Below are 16,989 nucleotides of genomic sequence, written 5' to 3' on the forward strand. Positions count from 1 at the left end.
CTTAACCTCTCGTGTGTAAAAGGAGGGTTACAGGGGTGCCCACGGCACTGGGCTTTGGGAGCTACCGTCAGCATCAGCATCACCCTCTCCTCCAGGAAACCTTCCCTCCAGCCCTCCTGGAGGTTCCACGGTCGCCTGCGCTCACTTCCACACCAGCACATGTGACACTTGAAGAGGAGGTGTTTCTGTGTCTGCCTCCCTCTCCCAGACCGGGAGCGATTTGGGGGCAGGAACGGCATCTGGTTCTGCTGGCATCAGCAGAGAGGAAAGAACAACAGAGTGAACACATGAGGGAACTTCCGGCGTCAGCAGGGAGTCTGCTCACGAGCCAGAGTAGTGACAGCTACGCCTTGGTGGGGTCTCCTCTCTCTCCCCAGATCGGTGCCTCTCAGAAGATGCAGGTGCTCATGCTGCTGCTCGCCTCAGCGGGCACCTGTCTGGGCCTGCTGGTGGCAACTGCGGCAGACACCAGCCCTGCCCGACCAGACCCCCCCAGCCTGCTGCCCACCCACCGGCGCCAGAAGAGAGACTGGATTTGGAACCAGATGCACATCGATGAAGAGAAAAACACCTCGCTGCCCCATTATGTGGGCAAGGTAAGGCTCAGGCCCTGGAGCAGGTGTGGCGGCAGCAGTGGGCAGGCACAGTGATGGTGGTGGTGGGACCACTGGTGACACATTCTGTCCTGGCTGTCAGGGTGGGGCCGATGGCTGTGAAGGTAATGGTGGTAGAGCGGATAGAGCTGGTAGAAGTGGTCATGACGCTGAAGGGAAAGGCGGTGATGGGGACAGTAGAGGGAAGCTGACGCCACAGCAGCTGGGGGTGGGGCTGGCCGGGGAATGTCCGCTCGCAGCCCGCCCACAACCAGCTAGCTGACTGTGCCCATGGGCTCCTCGGGCTCCCTAGAATGGTTGGGAAATTTCAATGCCTCAGGATGGCCACTCAGAGAGAAAGCTGCTTGACCAGGGTCACACGGTGAGACCCGGATAGAGCCTGAGGAAAACCTAGCCCTAGGAAAGCACAGGGTTCCCGACTTCCAACACAAATGTGAACTCTGCGTCATAGAGGAAAATGTCGTCAACCCACCTACATCTTTCCCAATGGGATAACTGTGCCATGAATCAGCCACTGATGAGAATGGCCAGCCCGAAGGAAAATCTGCGGGGTGAGTAAGGAAGAGCCACCAGAAAGCGGAAGCCACCTCCATCATGCACAGCCCTGACACGGAAACCTTCAGAGGGCTTTCCTCTCCCAAGGGTCTTCGAGCAGCAGGAAGAGCATCAGGCCCGCCATCATCTGCTAAGAGCATTCACTTGGCACCTGGCATGGGGCCAGGGGACATAGAAGCCACATGCAGTCCCCACCCTGGGAAAGAACAGGGTGCTTGGGAGAGGCAAGGATGAGGCTCCAAGGATCGCCTCCTGGCTCCTAAAGACGTGATCTGAGGGAAGGAAATCTCTGTTTATCAAGGCCACTGTCTGGAGCCTTTGTTTACAGACTGGTTGGACAATGGAAGTGAGCTTTGAGCAGCCTTCTGAATCCACAAATATGGGTCAGCATGGCTTTTGGCATTAAGATGTTATATCCAAATATAGTGATAATTTTAAAAAGGGGGGGCTCCCAGAAACCCATAATCTCAGTCTGATTACGAGAAAAATATCAGATAAATTCCAGTAGAGAAGCATCCTACAAAATACCTGATCAGTACTCCTCAAAACTGTCAAAGTCATCAAAAATACTGAAAGTCTGAGAAAATGTCATAGTCATGAGGAGCCCAAAGAAAAGTCATGACTAGATGTAATGGGGTGTCCTAGATGGGCTCCTAGAGCAGAGAGAAGACATGAAGCAAAAACTGAGGGCATCTGTATGAACAATGGACCCCAGTTACTACAAACGTATCAGTACTGGCCCACTAATGATAACAAAGGTACCATACTAACATAATATCAACATAAAATGTTGATAATCATGGAAATTGGGAGCAGGATGCATGACAACTCTGTACTATCTTCTCAGTTTTTCTATAAATCTAAAACTATCCTAAAAAATTAAATGTTGGAGGGAAGGAGCTTTTTAGTATATGTGCTGCCGAAGTGAGCACGAGGGAAGGAGCTTACACTCAAATGGAATCTTGGGCAGAATTCCAATAAAATAGGTCAAAGCTCAGTCAGTCGCCATCACTATCCCTACCCATGTGGGTCCTAACACACACTGCCCCCCAGAACCAGGTTTGGAACTACCAGTTAACCCTAAGCAACTCACACAGAGTCCCAGACTGTCCCTTCTCCTTGAACCCCCACTGTTCCCCCCAAGCCACAGGTTGCAGAGCTGGGGCATTTGCTTCTTGCCTCCTGACCCACTGTTCGTCATATATCCTGGCCCCCGGGTCTTGGGACCCCCTCATGAACCCACGTGGCCCCAGCACACCGAGGCCCTGCTCCACCCGAGGGGGAGGGTCCTCACTTCCGGTCCCCACTTCCTCACCTTGCAGAGTCTTCTCCAAGCTCTGTCATCTGGCTTCCCACCCCACCACCCCTCACCCCAGTGCTGCTCTCACCAAGGGCTCCAGGGTCTGCACTGCTGCTCAACCCTAGGGATGTCTTCCAGACTCACGGGATTTGACCACACACTTCTTGATGCTCCCCCTCCTGTCTTGAGACCCACTCTTTCTCGGTTCTCCTCATCAGACACCTTCACTCAGGCTCTTGCTCCCTGGATCCTTACATATTGCCCTTCCTCAGAGTCTCAGCCCTGAGAGTAGGAATAGGGTCTGGCTTACCTCTGTGCTTCCAGTGTGCTGCTTGGCACCTTACAGGCATCTGATTTATATACTTTTAATTGAATTGAACTATATTTTTTGAACATTCTAACCATCTATGGGAGTACCACTTTACATGCATGAAATAGGATTCTCTTATATTCCTAAGGGTCTCTGTTTCTAAGATTCTATAAATGAAATGTTTAGCACTTCTAACCTAATATCTTTTAACATGTGGATCTACCATGAATAATAACAGGTATTTATTGAAAGCCTGTATAAGTTGCTTTACGTACATTAGCTTTCAAATCTTTTTCTAAATCTTGTTCCTGGGGCACCTGGGTGGCTCAGTCAGTTAAGCATCTGCCTTTAGCTCAGGTCATGGTTTCAGGGTCCTGGGATCAAGCCCCGCGGCGGGCTCTGTGCTCAGCGGGCAGTCTGCTTCTCCCTCTGACCCTCCCCTATCTCGTGCTCTGTCTCTCTCACTCTCTCTCAAATAAATAAATAAAATATTTTTAAAATTGATTTTAAAAAATGAATAAATCTTGTTCCTTAGGGCACTAATAGTACGTGTTACAAAGAAAAAGTATTCTTATTACAATGGGAAATCCTGAGTTAAAGCTCATTAGAGTTTTTTGCTATAGGGCTATGCATTGTAAATCTCCAAGAAGAGAACATTTTATGTACCATTCCAAAACTAAATTGACCGGAACCAGTAGTGTGCTGATAAATGTTTGACAACTGGTTCTCCAGAAGAAAAAGTCCTGATTCATAGCATTTGCTCATTTCCATGTGGAAATACTTTTACCATGTCTGTTTCAAGCTCCCAACTTGATGGCACTGAAGGCAGAGTTGTTTAAAGATACATATTAACACCGCACCATGTGGTATTTCCATCATTCAACACATATACATAACCTCAAGAACATAGTAAAATGTAGTACAATCACAAGGAAGCAATGAATTTTGAGTAGGCTACCTTTGTTTTTAATAGGATTCATTTAATTGATAAGTTGATATAAATGAATTTTTAATAATGGCTGTGCTTAACAAGCAGTTCACAAACGTTCCTAAAAATGTAAGTCAGCTAGCTGGTGCAAGCCATCTCCCAGCTCAATGGGACCGAATTTTCGTGTGGAACAACAAGAGACACCAGTGTTTCCTGGAACTGACTTTCAAAAGTGCCGTTGTTCTGCCCATTAGAGCAGCCCAACATCAGAAGCGATATTATCTCCACTTTACAGATGAGGTTGCAACTCAGAGAGCTTAGGAGCTTAAGTGACTAGTAAGGGGCAAAATATCCCTTGCCTTCCATTGGCACCAAGTATACTCTTTCACTCAAAAATCTTTTTGTAAGCACCTGCGACATTCCAAGCGCTGTTCTAGGCCTACGAGGGCAGCGTGCTGGGCAAGTCCCACAAATGTGGTGTTCGCAGGGACCTGGCTGAGAACAACGCATGCTAATGACCAGTCAGAGACGCTTGTGAAAGATGCAGCTGCCACACTTAGGATCCCTGGCCAGCACCACACACGTGTCCACACACGCGCACAAACATACAGGTGTGCACGTACACACCACGTACCTACATACACTTGTACGCTCACATGTGTGCGTGCACAATGACACACGCACACAGCCACCTCTGCCCATCCTCAGCTCACAGAGCCTCTTCTTTCCTAGATCAAATCAAGCGTGAACCGCAAGAACGCCAAGTATGTGCTCAAAGGAGACTCTGTGGGCAAGGTCTTCCGGGTCAGGGAGGACACAGGCGACGTGTATGCCTTTGAGAGGCTGGACAGGGAGAAGATCCCTGAGTACCACCTTACTGCCCTTGTGGTAGACAAGAATACCAACAAGAACCTAGAGTCTCCGTCCAGCTTCACCATCAAAGTTCATGATGTGAATGACAACTGGCCTGTGTTCACGCACCGGCTGTTCAACGCCTCTGTGCCAGAGATGTCGGCCGTGGGTATGTGCCAGCACTTTGCCCCCATGCAGGCTCCTCAGAACACGACGCAGCCTTTTCTCCCCCCCAGGACCTGGGGGAGTTGGGTTAGGGGAATAGCCTGGGCCCCACCTGTCCTCATCTGGAATGGGGCAAGGGGCCAGCAGTCCCAAGGCAGTAACCCCCGGATTCTCTTTCCTCAGGGACCTCCGTCATCCGTGTGACAGCAGTTGATGCAGATGACCCCACTGTGGCAGACCACGCCTCTGTCATGTACCAAATCCTGAAGGGAGAAGAATATTTTGCTATTGATGGTTCCGGTCTGTGTTACTAATGCTCCGGGGCAGGCACTGGCTTGGAGCGGGGTAGGGGTGAATATTCCACGTGCAGGAGCTGAGCGAAGTCTAGTCTGACAGGTGTCACCTATCACCCAACCACACTATCCTATGGAAACAGTTGCTTCTACCCATTAGGACAAGGTGGCTGGTGAGGGAGGAAGGAAGCAGACAGCTGCCAAAACACAGACTCCAGTCCAGGAAATAAACCAGGACCCAAGCTGTGACACAAGAAGCAGAAGAGAATGCTGGTTAGCAGCTCTGGGTGTAGAGTAGGACTGATCCAGTTTCCAAACCCACTCCTGCTACTCATTCCCTCCAAAGACCTTAGTCAAGTCAAGTAACCTCTGCGAGCCTTAGTTCCCTCATCCTGAAGATGGCAAAACGTGTATCCATTTTGCATGGCAGCTGTGAAGCTTAAATGAAATAAAATATAGAGAATACATGGCCCATAGTAAGTATCCACTCAGTGTAACTTTAAAAACCATAAGGACCGAGTTTGGGGAGCAAGACAGAAGTCCAGGTGGTCAGGCCTGGGGCACACTGTCTTTCGGAAGGACGGCAAGTACAACAAAGCACAGAGACCACCCCAACCGATGACGTGCCAAGGCAGGCCATCACTAATCCATCACAGCTTTCCATGCGAAGCCTAGCCGTGGCCTCACACTCTTTCTCAACACCATGCTCCACGCAGCTAGGACCAATACTGGACCAAACTGTTTGGGCAGCTTTGGTCCAGCAGAGCAGAGTGTGAAGTGGCGGGGGGGGGGGGGCGGTGGCCAGCAGTTCTCAGCCCATCACCTGGGGAGCTTTTAAGTCAGGGAGTGCTCTCTGGTTAGGGCCCAGGCACCAGTATGTTCTAAAAGCCCTCCAAGTAACATGCCTGCTGCTGGCACACTTTTTGCAGGACTCATTTTCACGACAACCAAAACCTTGGACCGAGAGGTGCAGGCCAAGTATGAAATCGTGGTGGAAGCACGAGATGCCCAGGGCCTCCGTGGGGAGTCAGGCACAGCTACGGTGCTGATCACTCTGCAGGACATCAATGACAATTTTCCCATCTTCACCCAGTGTGAGCTCTTCCCCCAGGGCCCTGGGGAGGACGGGGGCTGGGAGAACCCAGATTCAGTGACCTGGGGGATCTTATGGAGAAGCCCAGAGTCCCTCTATCTGTCCCTTGACCCCAGGGTGGGTCCATGGCCCAGTAAAGTCATTTTGGCGCAGGCAGAGGCTCTGCTCCCCATCCCTGCACACATTCCCAAGGCTGTCCAAATGCCACCTGCCACAGCGCCCTCACAGGCCACAGGGAAATCACGCTCCCTGCTGTGTACCACTACTCTGTCCTGAATCCCACTACCAGAGAGGAACAGTTTCGCCCAGTTTCTATGGGCTCAGAAAAATCCAGGCCCTAGCTAGAAAATCCCTGTGAGCTGGTGAACAGGGGTATGGCAAAGTTCCATATCCAGAGCTGAGGCTGGGCCCTGAGCCCACCCACAGACTGATTCTCTCTCCACAAAAAGTGTCTGACAAGAGCTTTTCCCATGCCCTGGTTAGGGCTGGGGAGGAAAGTCAGATGGTCCATCATTTATACCCTCCAGTGCTGAGGTGTAATTCAGAGGCTCAGCCATCCCAAGGATAGCCTGAAGTAGCCTCACTGTAGTACATGACAGAAGCTCACTGAAGGTAAGACTTGTCTCTCTTGTCAAATGATAGGTCCCCTAGCAGAGTACCTAGCATACAGTAGGTCTCAATCACTATTTGTTAAATGGATGGACAGACAGAAGGACAGATAGAGCAGAACGTCTTTGCCCTGGGACCGCAAATTCCGGAGGTTGTATTACTATTATTATTTTATTGTGCCCATTTCCTGTAGAAAAATGTATTAGGATAATACAAGGGTCTATCTCATTAACCCAATGCCCTTGGGGGCACCCTATTTGCATCAGCCAAGTACACATTTGCCGTGCCTGAAGACATCCGTGTGGGCAGCTCCTTGGGCTCTCTGTTCGTTGAGGACCCAGACGAGCCCCAGAACCGGATGACCAAGTACAGCATCGTGCAGGGTGAATACAGGGACACCTTCACCATCGAGACAGACCCCAACCACAACGAGGGCATCATCAAGCCCATGAAGGTTTGTAGGCATGCAGCAATGACCTCAGATGTGGGGTTTGGGGCTCCCTGCATTCCCAGGACTCATCCAGGGGCTACCGCAAGGTCAGAGGCCATCAAAGGTGTCCATTCTGGGTCAGCTCAGAGCTGGTCTTGTGCTCTTTGAGTTTGTGACCCCGGAGCTGGGAAAGGGGAGCCAGGAGAGAAGGGTCAGTGCCTTAGGCTGGGTTACCCCAGAGGCAGACCTTAAGGCAAGGATTTGGGTGTAAATCATTTTCTTGGGTAGTGATGCCCCAGGACCAGTGCCACATAAAAGGAAGAACAGGCTCCCTAACTATCAGGTTATCACTGCAGGCAAGGGGGGCACAGTCCCACTGCGGACATCTGAGGAACGGTGTGGAATAGGGCTCAGAGTTGCAGGAGCTGAGCGGGAGGGAGCTGCGGGGTTGGTTGAGGGCTCCAGGGGGCTTTCACTCTTGCACTTTCTGACCCTGCCCTGGGCACCCGCGTCACGGAAAGCCCCAGTAGTGTTACAGGCACTTGCAGCGGAGAGCCACGGCAGGGAAGGAAGCAGTGAGTGCTGTGGGGGTGGGGTGGCCACTGGCAGTGGCTACTGCAGACAAAGCAGTCAGACCAGCTAAATCTGAAAGAGGAGGGAAGGGACACAAAACGCCTCTAGGATGGCCATGCTGAGGACTGGGGCCACCTGGGCCAGGGATGACCCATCTCAAAGGGGACATTCTAGAACCCCTCTGCCTGAGCAGGGCCACTCCCCCAGGAGCACTCTCCTGAGGCTGTCCCTGCTCCAGCCCTGCACTGGGGACTGGAGACACCCAGGGGACTTGTACAACCTCCACAGCACCAAGCTCCCAGCGAATGGGGAAGACACGCATAGACCAACAGGGTAGCCACACATAAGTGTTGCAGCTACCCATGCAGGGAGCAACTGCCTGTGTCAGGGGGGCAGGACAGGTTCTGAGAAGATGTGATTACCTTTGGATCTGTCTTCTTGAGGGGTGAGTAGGAGTGTGCTAAGTGGGCAAAGGCAGGAGAAGCATCTTGAGCAAAGACATAAGGAAAAGGCACATTCTTAAGGAGCTGTGGCTAGAACTACTAGCTGTGATCCCCTAGAGAGCAGGACAGTGGCTCACCCACTGTGTGTCCTCAATACTTAGAACAGGGCCAGTCACAGAGCTAGGGTTCGGAGGCAGCCCTGAGGCTGCTGAGATGCAGGGGGGAGGGGGGGCAGCCGAAGACAGCCAGCCAGCCCCAGCCGCTCCCCCCTTCCCTCCTCTTGATGACCCTGGAAACATTGCTTCTCCGGGCCACAGCCCCCCTCCCATCTGTAAAACTTGTGGGGTTGCTGTGAAGATCACATGTCATGTGCTTGGCTCAGAGCAGGTACTCACCATACTTGTCCCTTCCACAGCCCCTGGACTATGAATACATTCAGCAATACATCTTCACCATAGAGGCCACAGACCCTACCATCAACCTCCACTACCTGAGCAGCGTCTCCATCCGAAAAACTGCCCGTGTCATCATCAACGTCACAGATGTGGACGAGCCCCCCAACTTCAAGCAGTCCTTCTACCACTTCCAGCTGCGGGAGAACCAGAAGAAACCTCTGATTGGCTCAGTGCTGGCCACAGACCCTGACGCAGCTCGGCGGAGCATTGGGTAAGGGGGTAGAGGGCGTAAGGGTGGTGATGACCATGATGATCCTGGCACTGAGGTTCTTAACACTTGCTGGACTGACACCAGGACTCAAATGGGGAAAATGGCTTCTCCTGGCACATACATGGGACATGGCAGAGGCAGGACTAGAAGCCCAAGCTCTTCCACTGACCCGAGTGGCCAGGTGGGATCCTGTCTTGCCCAGGCACCCCACCCAGCATGGTCCTGGCCATGAGAACTGTCCAGGGCTGCTCTACCTTACAGTGGCTCCCACAGGTCCATCTAGGGAGATCGGATGGCGAAGAGGGTAACCAACTGAGGACACACGAGAAACCCCTCCACTAAATATGTTTTACTAAATTTGCCTTCCCAAAACCACAAAAGGAAAAAGTGTTCATTTCACAGTGAAACAACACAAAGATCTAAAAAGAAAACCTCAGTAAACCCCACTCATGTTCATGGTTTGAGGTGGTCCCGTCACACCTTTTCTTCATGACTACACAAACATCTGTGTACATTCATGGTAGATTTGTTGTCTGTCTGTCCGTCTGTTTGGGGGTTTTGATTGCTTTCAAAATGTTTGGGATCATACCACACCCATTTCATCACCACCTGTTCTATCTCCACTAGACTCCTTGCCCCTACCCTCTGGGACCAAAAATATAGATCTAACCCATACATACATTCTAGAGCCATGTGACAGTTTATTTTAATCCAATCTCATTTTATTCCAGAGGGGTAGCCAATTGTGCTCACACCATTTATTAAATAAGTCCTCATTTTCCCACCTTTGTTGTATAATATGCCCAAATCTATTTCTGAATCCTCTATTCTGTCCACTGTTCTGCGGCAAAGCCATTCTGTTTTATTGCAACAGCTTTATACTAAAACTCAGTAGGTGTAAGCCAAGTCCCTCCCTCACTGTTTTTTTACTTTCTACGGCTTTTATGCATTCTCAAACACTCTTTCATACGAACTATAAAATTCTTTTATCTGTTTAAAAAAAATTAGAATTCTAATGAGAATTGCGTTATACCAATTCAGGGAGAATTAGTATTTCTATGATATTAGCTCTTCTTATTAAGGTCAAAAAACATGTCCCCAAAAATGGAGATTTGGGCCACATCGCACAAGCTCTGAGACTACTACAGTTTTCATGGCCGTTCTATTATAAATAGACTGTAATGATAATTTTTATTTCTTTATTGATTCAAGAATTTATTTAAAAGATTGATTTGATATTTTTCTTTCCATTTACCAGTAGTAGGGTATTTTTTGTTTTTGCTTTAACTTGTTCTGGGATACAACTGTGTTTGCATTCATTTTTTCAAGAATACCTAAGATTTTGCTTTATATGTTTTAATTTTTCTATTCACAAGGGTTCATAACTATTTTACCTTCATTATGAATTGTAACTTTTATCCCTATGAAGTTACCCATTTTGTTCTGCTAAATATTTTACCTTTAGCTCCACACTGCCTGATGTCGTTAGCCGGTCCTGTTTTCTTATTATTTGTCTTTGCCTGATAGAAGTTTTCCAGCCTGTACTTTCAACTTTTCTAGCTTCTGCTTTTTACTTGGCATTAAGTTGTCTCTCGAAAATGGAAGGTAGTTGGTTTTGCTTTTTAATCTAAACTGAGATGCTTTGGGTTTACCCTATTTACATTTGTATCATAAATGATATGCTTGATCTTACTTTTTTTTATCTTGTTACACATTTCTCATTTCTCAAACTTTCTGGTTTTTTTCTTTTCTCCCATATTTGCTATAGAATCTATTTTGTTTTCATTTTTTTTCTCCTGGATGTTTGAATGGAATACATTCATTTTTACTTCTACCAATGAGACTTACTTCTACCTGTAAAATTAAAAATGTTTTCCTGGACATTTTCTACTTTAAAATATCACACACATACATACATACATACACACACACACACACACACACACACACAGATGCTTTCCTAAGTATGATAAAGAAATAAATCATTTCATTTTAATTGCTCCCAAAGAAGGCTTTTTCTTTATATTTCTTTATATTTCTTAGTTGGATGAAGTTAAGTTTTCATAAAAAATTTTCAGGACCCACCTCTATGGGTGACATACTTCCTGAGTTCTGGTATGTTTACAAATACCTTAGTTCCTTTGCCTTCTTATGTTAATAACACCAGATGTGCTCCTATAATCCTCAGAGTATAGAAACTTCACTTCAAAAATACTATCAATGTTTCTAGCGTTTAATTTTGTGGGGACATCTCAGGTGAATATGATTTTCTTCACAAGAACATATTTTTCTCTCTGGACTCTGTTCAGTTCCCTCACATAGTCTTGAAATTCAAAAGTGTCATCACGATATAGGTAAACATTGATGTCTTTTGGAAAATTATGCCTGATATTAATGACTTCTTTTAATCTGTAGACTTGAGCCTTTCTTAAGATCAGGAAGTTTTCTTTTAGTGTATCTTTTGTTATTTCTTCTGTTCTATTGGTTCTGGAATTTTCATCATTAGCAAATATATATGTTATATATTACGTGTTATTTATCTCATGTACACTCATCTCTCATTTCTTCACACCTTTTTCTTGATTTCTGGAAGAACTTTTCAAATTTTTACTTCATAAACTTAATTTATTTTCAATGATTTCCTATCTATTCCAGCTCCTTTTTTATTTCTTCCTGGCTCCAGTCCAGCTATCTTCTCTTTTCTTTTTTTTATTATGTTCAATTAGCCAACATACAATACATCATTAGTTTTTGATGTAGTGTTCAATGCTTCATTAGTTGCATATAACACCCAGTGCTATCTTTTCATTAATCACAAAAACCAACCCCAGCTCTGGTGTACTGGATTATAGCAACTCCTGCCTCAGCTTTCAAAGTGCTACCGAGGGAGTCTTAAGGCATCACCCTCAGCTCAGCCCGGGTAGCATTGCTAAAATAGAAGGGATTATCCCACCATTCTGAGTCCAGCTAGGTGGTAGAACACAATGAGCAGTGAGAGGAGGATGGAGGGGCTGCAAGGGATAGATCCTGAAGGGCCTCATCAGTCACGCTGAGAAGTTTGCGCTCAGCAAAGAACAATGGAAAACCATGAATTTCTCTCCCCTGGCAGATATTCCATCCGCAAGACCAGTGACAAGGGCCAGTTCTTCCGAATAACCAAGCAAGGGAACATTTACAATGAGAAAGAATTGGACAGAGAAATCTACCCCTGGTATAACCTGACAGTGGAGGCCAAAGAACTGGATTCTAGTGGTGAGTGGCCCCATATGCCAGGGGACCTGGGCTTTTCTCCTCTCCCTCATTCCTTCAAAATAGGCACAATCTGTCATCTCGATCTCTAGAGGTATTACAAGCTCCTACTGAAGCACCACTTGGCTGGAGTAACTATAGAGCCTCCATCCCCAAGTTGTTCATGGACCAGCAGCATCCACATCACCTGAGACCTTGATGGGAGAGTAGAATCTTGGGCCACCCCCCCAGACTGAATCGGAATCTCATGCACATTCCAGTTTAAGAAGCAGCATAGTCATAAAACAGCCTGCTAGACGTCCCTGTGGTGAGAATCACCTAAGACACCTCTTAAACACAGAGCCTTCTCTGGAGGTTCTGGTCCAGTGATCCAGAAATGGGGCCAAGGAGTGTACATCAAACAAGTAACACATGATTCTTATTATCATGGATGTTTGGAAAAGACTGTTCTCTGGGAAGGGAGGGAGATGATTCATATGCTGGTCAGTGGGTTGAATTCAAAATCTGAAGTACCCTCCAACTTCAAGATTATTAGGTTCTCCAGCTTAGTGTAACTTTTGCCAGAGGGAAAGGCAAGTATTGGAGTTTTGCATCCTTATAAAATTTAACATGAGAAAAATCACAGCTGCCCTCCAGGAGACAGATTAATATGCCTGCCTTACCCAGGAGACCACCAGGGTCGAGAGGGGCGGGTGACTTGACCAAGGCCCTACTGGCGCTACCCTAGAGGGCCCCTGCCTCCTATGCACTTCTGAGACTTATCATCTCCCCGCATGGCAGTCAAGCCCCAACTGCGATGGGCTCCCGTGTGTTTTCCAGATCAGTCTTTGCCCTTTCTTCCCCATCTAATCTCATTCACACAATTTTTAAACTTTAAAAGTAATAGTTTGTTGTTCACTTTAAGATATGAGAGAAAATACAGAAAAAGAGAAGAAAATCATCCCCTCATAATCCCACCACACGGAGATAATTACTGTTAGCACTTTAGTGTACTTTCTGCAGTCTTTTATTTTTCTATACATATTTTTATATAACTGAGATCATCATATTTATATAAATATCATATCCTGCATTTTTACTTAACCTTATTCCAGAACCATTTTCTCATGGTACTAAAATACCTTTTTCTATTACAATTTTTAAATGTAATTTCCATGGGCATTGTAAATGGCCACACATTCCATTCTTTTAAAGTGGTTTAATTTGTTAACCCCATCTCATTTAGGTTGTTTACCTTTTAATTATTTTGTGATTAATTAATTTTATTGATTTAAATACATTACTTTTATTTAAAGTAATTACTTAATTAAACTATTGGATCAATTTGATTGTTAATTTAATTAAAACTTTCTTTAATTGGCTTGCATTATCTAACTTTTTGATTCTTACAAGTAACTGTTTAGTAAACATCCCTGTGCATGAAGCTTAATGCCCCCCTCTCTCCTCTTCCACTCCTTTCATCCAGAATGCCATCCCTGGTCTCTCTTCCAGAGGTCCCTATCCCCTCTTCCTGCAAAAAGGGCACCCCTCCAGGATTCCCCATCCACATACTTTCTATCTCTGGGGCTGGCATCATGAGCTCTTTCCCCCCTGCAGGGTACCCCACAGGCAAAGAATCCATTGTGCAAGTCCACATCGAAATTATGGATGAGAATGACAACCCTCCAGAGTTCGCCCAGCCCTATGAGCCCAGAGTGTGTGAGAATGCTGCCCAGGGCAAGGTGAGACTGGCTCAGGTTCAGGGGGAGGGGGGGCACACCCACTGAGGACAGGCTGAGAGGCAGCACCTCCCACCCACAGCCAGCCAGCGTTTCACTGAGCTTAATGTAACCTGCATGACAGCCTTGAGGAAAGGCATTGATATCCCCACGAGAAACTGAGGCCCAGAGGGGATATGTGAGGAGGGTGGTCCAAAGAGTGGCTCTGTGGAGACCATTTAGGTTAATGTTGCAGGTGAAATGCAGTCATGGTCAGGTCTGAACCCAAAGTCACCACCACTAATCCCCCAGCCACCCCAACACCACCGCTGACTGTCCCCCATCTTCCATACTCCAGCTGGTCGTGCAAATCTCGGCAATAGACAAGGACATAACGCCACAAGATGTGAAGTTCAAATTCTCCCTGAGCACTGAGGACAGCAACTTCACCCTCACAGATAACCACGGTATGCATCAAAGTAGTCATCCTGGCTTCTGGCAGGGGCAGGGTTATTAGAGTCTGGAAGCACCAATATCAAAGACCAAGCCAACAAATGGAGTTGTGGGGGGGAGGGGGCAGGTCCTGACTGAGGTCTTCAAGTTATGGGATATTTTGTACAACTCCTTACTGGTCTGTGCCATGGTCAGAGCTGCCCTGGCTAAACTGCCAAGTCCACACTCCCCAGAAGATGCTCAGGTCAGCAAGGAATATAGATAGATATAGGGTGCAGACACTTGCTCGGTTCACTAACGAGCCAAGGGATTCCTTTCCACACCGGATCTCTATGCTCAGCACAACTGCAAATTCTCTATGAACTTTGAGGTCACTACCAGAGAGTCTAAATTGGAAATGTGAAATCCCAAATGCCAAGAATACAGTGAACGTTGTCTTAATTCAGCTACGATGACTACTTACCACCAGGTGGCCCCAGGACAGCATCTGGTCCACTCCTCACAGCCCAGAGGCTGGGATGTCAGTAATGGCCCTTCAGAGCTTCTGATGAGCATGGGCTTACAAGAATGATGATGCTGAGTTGGTTGAACTCTAGCCAAAAGTAGACAGGCTTCCATGGCTTCAGCAGCTTCCTGAGAAAAACAGAGAAAAATCCCTCTTGGGTCTCAATAGAGCCATCCTTCACCCACCGCAAGGTGGAATTCCTGCCTATCTCTGATTGGCAAAACTGAGGTTTTGCCAATGAGGATCCCTGTATCGAACAGCCACCATCACCTGTGAGGAAGGTCAGGGCCCCTGAGAGTATGAGGCAGACCCAGGGGATCAGCCACAGACCCATCCTTAAGGAGCCTCCTGTGGGACGGGAAAGGCGGCCGTGAAGTGTTGGCAGTCAATGACAGACCATTCAAATGCTCAGCTGTCTTTAGTAGTAAACGATGTGGCAAAAATACCTGTCACCCCATTCCCCCATGTTCACCTCAATCCTACTTCAGAGAGGGTCTGCATTGGGATAGAAGCTTAAGTGCCACCCCAGAGGCACCCTATGTACAACCAGGAGGCAAGCCTATTGGTGCCAGATTCACTTACAACATGAATGTCCTATTATGATAGTAAATGAGTATCGTGAGAAAACTCTCATTTCTCTCATAAAGTATCAGTGGCCGTATAGCTATTATTTTCGATTATAATAGACATAGTTACTTAATAACAAAATGTAATTAGCTTTCATTTGAAATATAAATGATGGCCTCCTTTGCTTTTGACCAGCTTCCCGAGTGAGCTGATCCAGCAGGGCTAGATAAATCCTGGAGCAGGGAATCCCTAAATCCTCTGACCGCTGGCATTATAACTTCCCAGGAGCCTGCAAAAGGCAAACTATCGGGCCTCTGCCTGCCCAGAGCCACTGAATCTGAAATGTGAGAGGGGGAAGGGGGGCTGAGGGGAGGGATATGGAGGGGAAGGGAGAGCAGGGTTCTGAAAATCAGCATGCTTAAAAAGCTCTCCAGGGGATTCTTCTGTATGCGGAACCACTGATTGGAGCTGGGAAGGAGAGCCAATATTTGGGCCAGAGCACATTCCCGGTTCCATCCAGCCTGCCCAGGAAATCCTCAGTTACCCATGTCATCACTCCCTCCGTGCCCCAGGGAACAAGTGCTTTGTTTTCACTTTCTAGTGGATATTCAGGAATAGCAGAAACAGCCTTCGAAATTAGCCCAGTGCTAAAAGACTTTTAAACACTTTCTTTTTCCCCATTGTCAAAGCTTGGGATAACGCATTAATTGAGCCAAAAGAGAACCACCTGTTACTGGAGCGGGGTTAGGGAAGAGGAGGTGGGGGTCAGACATATGGGTTGCTCAAAGAAACAGAAAGTGAGGATTTTACATTTGGGCCAAGCCATTCTTAGAGGCTAGGTCAAAGCAGCTGCCCAAAATATCCCCTCTCTGGAGGAACAGACCCGCACTGAGGCAGGGGATGCAAAGGGCAGAGAAGCAGCCCAGGCTGCATGTGGGCTGGCACAGTCATGGAGGCCTCCCTGGAGGAGGCAGGCCACACTGTCAGTGTGGATGAGTAGACAGGCACTCTGGATAGCAGAGCCTGACTCTGCAGCCCTGGTGTTTCCAGATAACACAGCCAACATCACAGTCAAGTATGGACAGTTTGACCGGGAGCGTGCCAAGGTCCACCACCTGCCTGTGCTCATCTCAGACAATGGGAGGCCGAGCCTCACAGGCACCAGCACGCTGGTCGTGACCATTTGCAAGTGCAACGAGCATGGAGAGTTCACCTACTGTGAGGAGATGGCAGGCCAGGCAGGCGTCAGCATCCAGGTGCTGGTAGCCATCTTCCTCTGCATCCTCACCATCACAGGTCAGTGCCCAGGAGGGTGGGGAGGGGACACTGGGGGGCTTCAGAGGAGGAGGAAGAGACCAGGGATCCAAGGGGCAACCCTGCCTCCGGCCCATACCCACCCTGGGCCTCAGGGTTCCATAGTAGGACACAGGGATAGAAGCTCTACCTCCCTGGATGCCTGCATCCTAAGAGTGGGGGTAGAAGTGGGGAAAGGGAGAGTTCAAGGCCCTTCCCACACTTTAAAATAGTTTACATATATTACATTCATTCGTTCAATTTATACATTTTGAGCACTTACTACATTCCAGGCACCATTCTAGGAATTTATTTACATGAACCCAATTTTGAAAAAAATACTTCTGGGGAAAAAAAATGGAAAATTTAAAAATTCTAGCTTTGCTCACCCCTC

At 47.7% G+C, this 16,989-nt stretch overlaps 1 protein-coding gene across 1 annotated transcript in view; it reads left to right on the plus strand.

Annotated features, from left to right (window-relative positions):
• The first annotated feature begins 395 nt into the window (after nt 1-395).
• CDH5 (cadherin 5) overlaps nt 396-16,989 on the plus strand; it is an 18,014-nt gene continuing 1,420 nt past the window's right edge. The window contains exons 1-10 of the mRNA XM_028091874.2: nt 396-596; nt 4,440-4,728; nt 4,908-5,024; nt 5,947-6,111; nt 6,986-7,173; nt 8,581-8,831; nt 11,941-12,083; nt 13,677-13,801; nt 14,136-14,244; nt 16,353-16,598. Coding sequence (XP_027947675.1) covers nt 396-596; nt 4,440-4,728; nt 4,908-5,024; nt 5,947-6,111; nt 6,986-7,173; nt 8,581-8,831; nt 11,941-12,083; nt 13,677-13,801; nt 14,136-14,244; nt 16,353-16,598 — 1,834 coding nt within the window. The remainder of the gene's footprint in view (nt 597-4,439; nt 4,729-4,907; nt 5,025-5,946; nt 6,112-6,985; nt 7,174-8,580; nt 8,832-11,940; nt 12,084-13,676; nt 13,802-14,135; nt 14,245-16,352; nt 16,599-16,989) is intronic.

This window comes from Eumetopias jubatus, unplaced genomic scaffold (genome assembly GCF_037043125.1).
Source record: "Eumetopias jubatus isolate StellerSeaLion01/CBP00866 unplaced genomic scaffold, mEumJub1_p1.0 scaffold_10, whole genome shotgun sequence".
Lineage (NCBI taxonomy): Eukaryota > Metazoa > Chordata > Mammalia > Carnivora > Otariidae > Eumetopias > Eumetopias jubatus.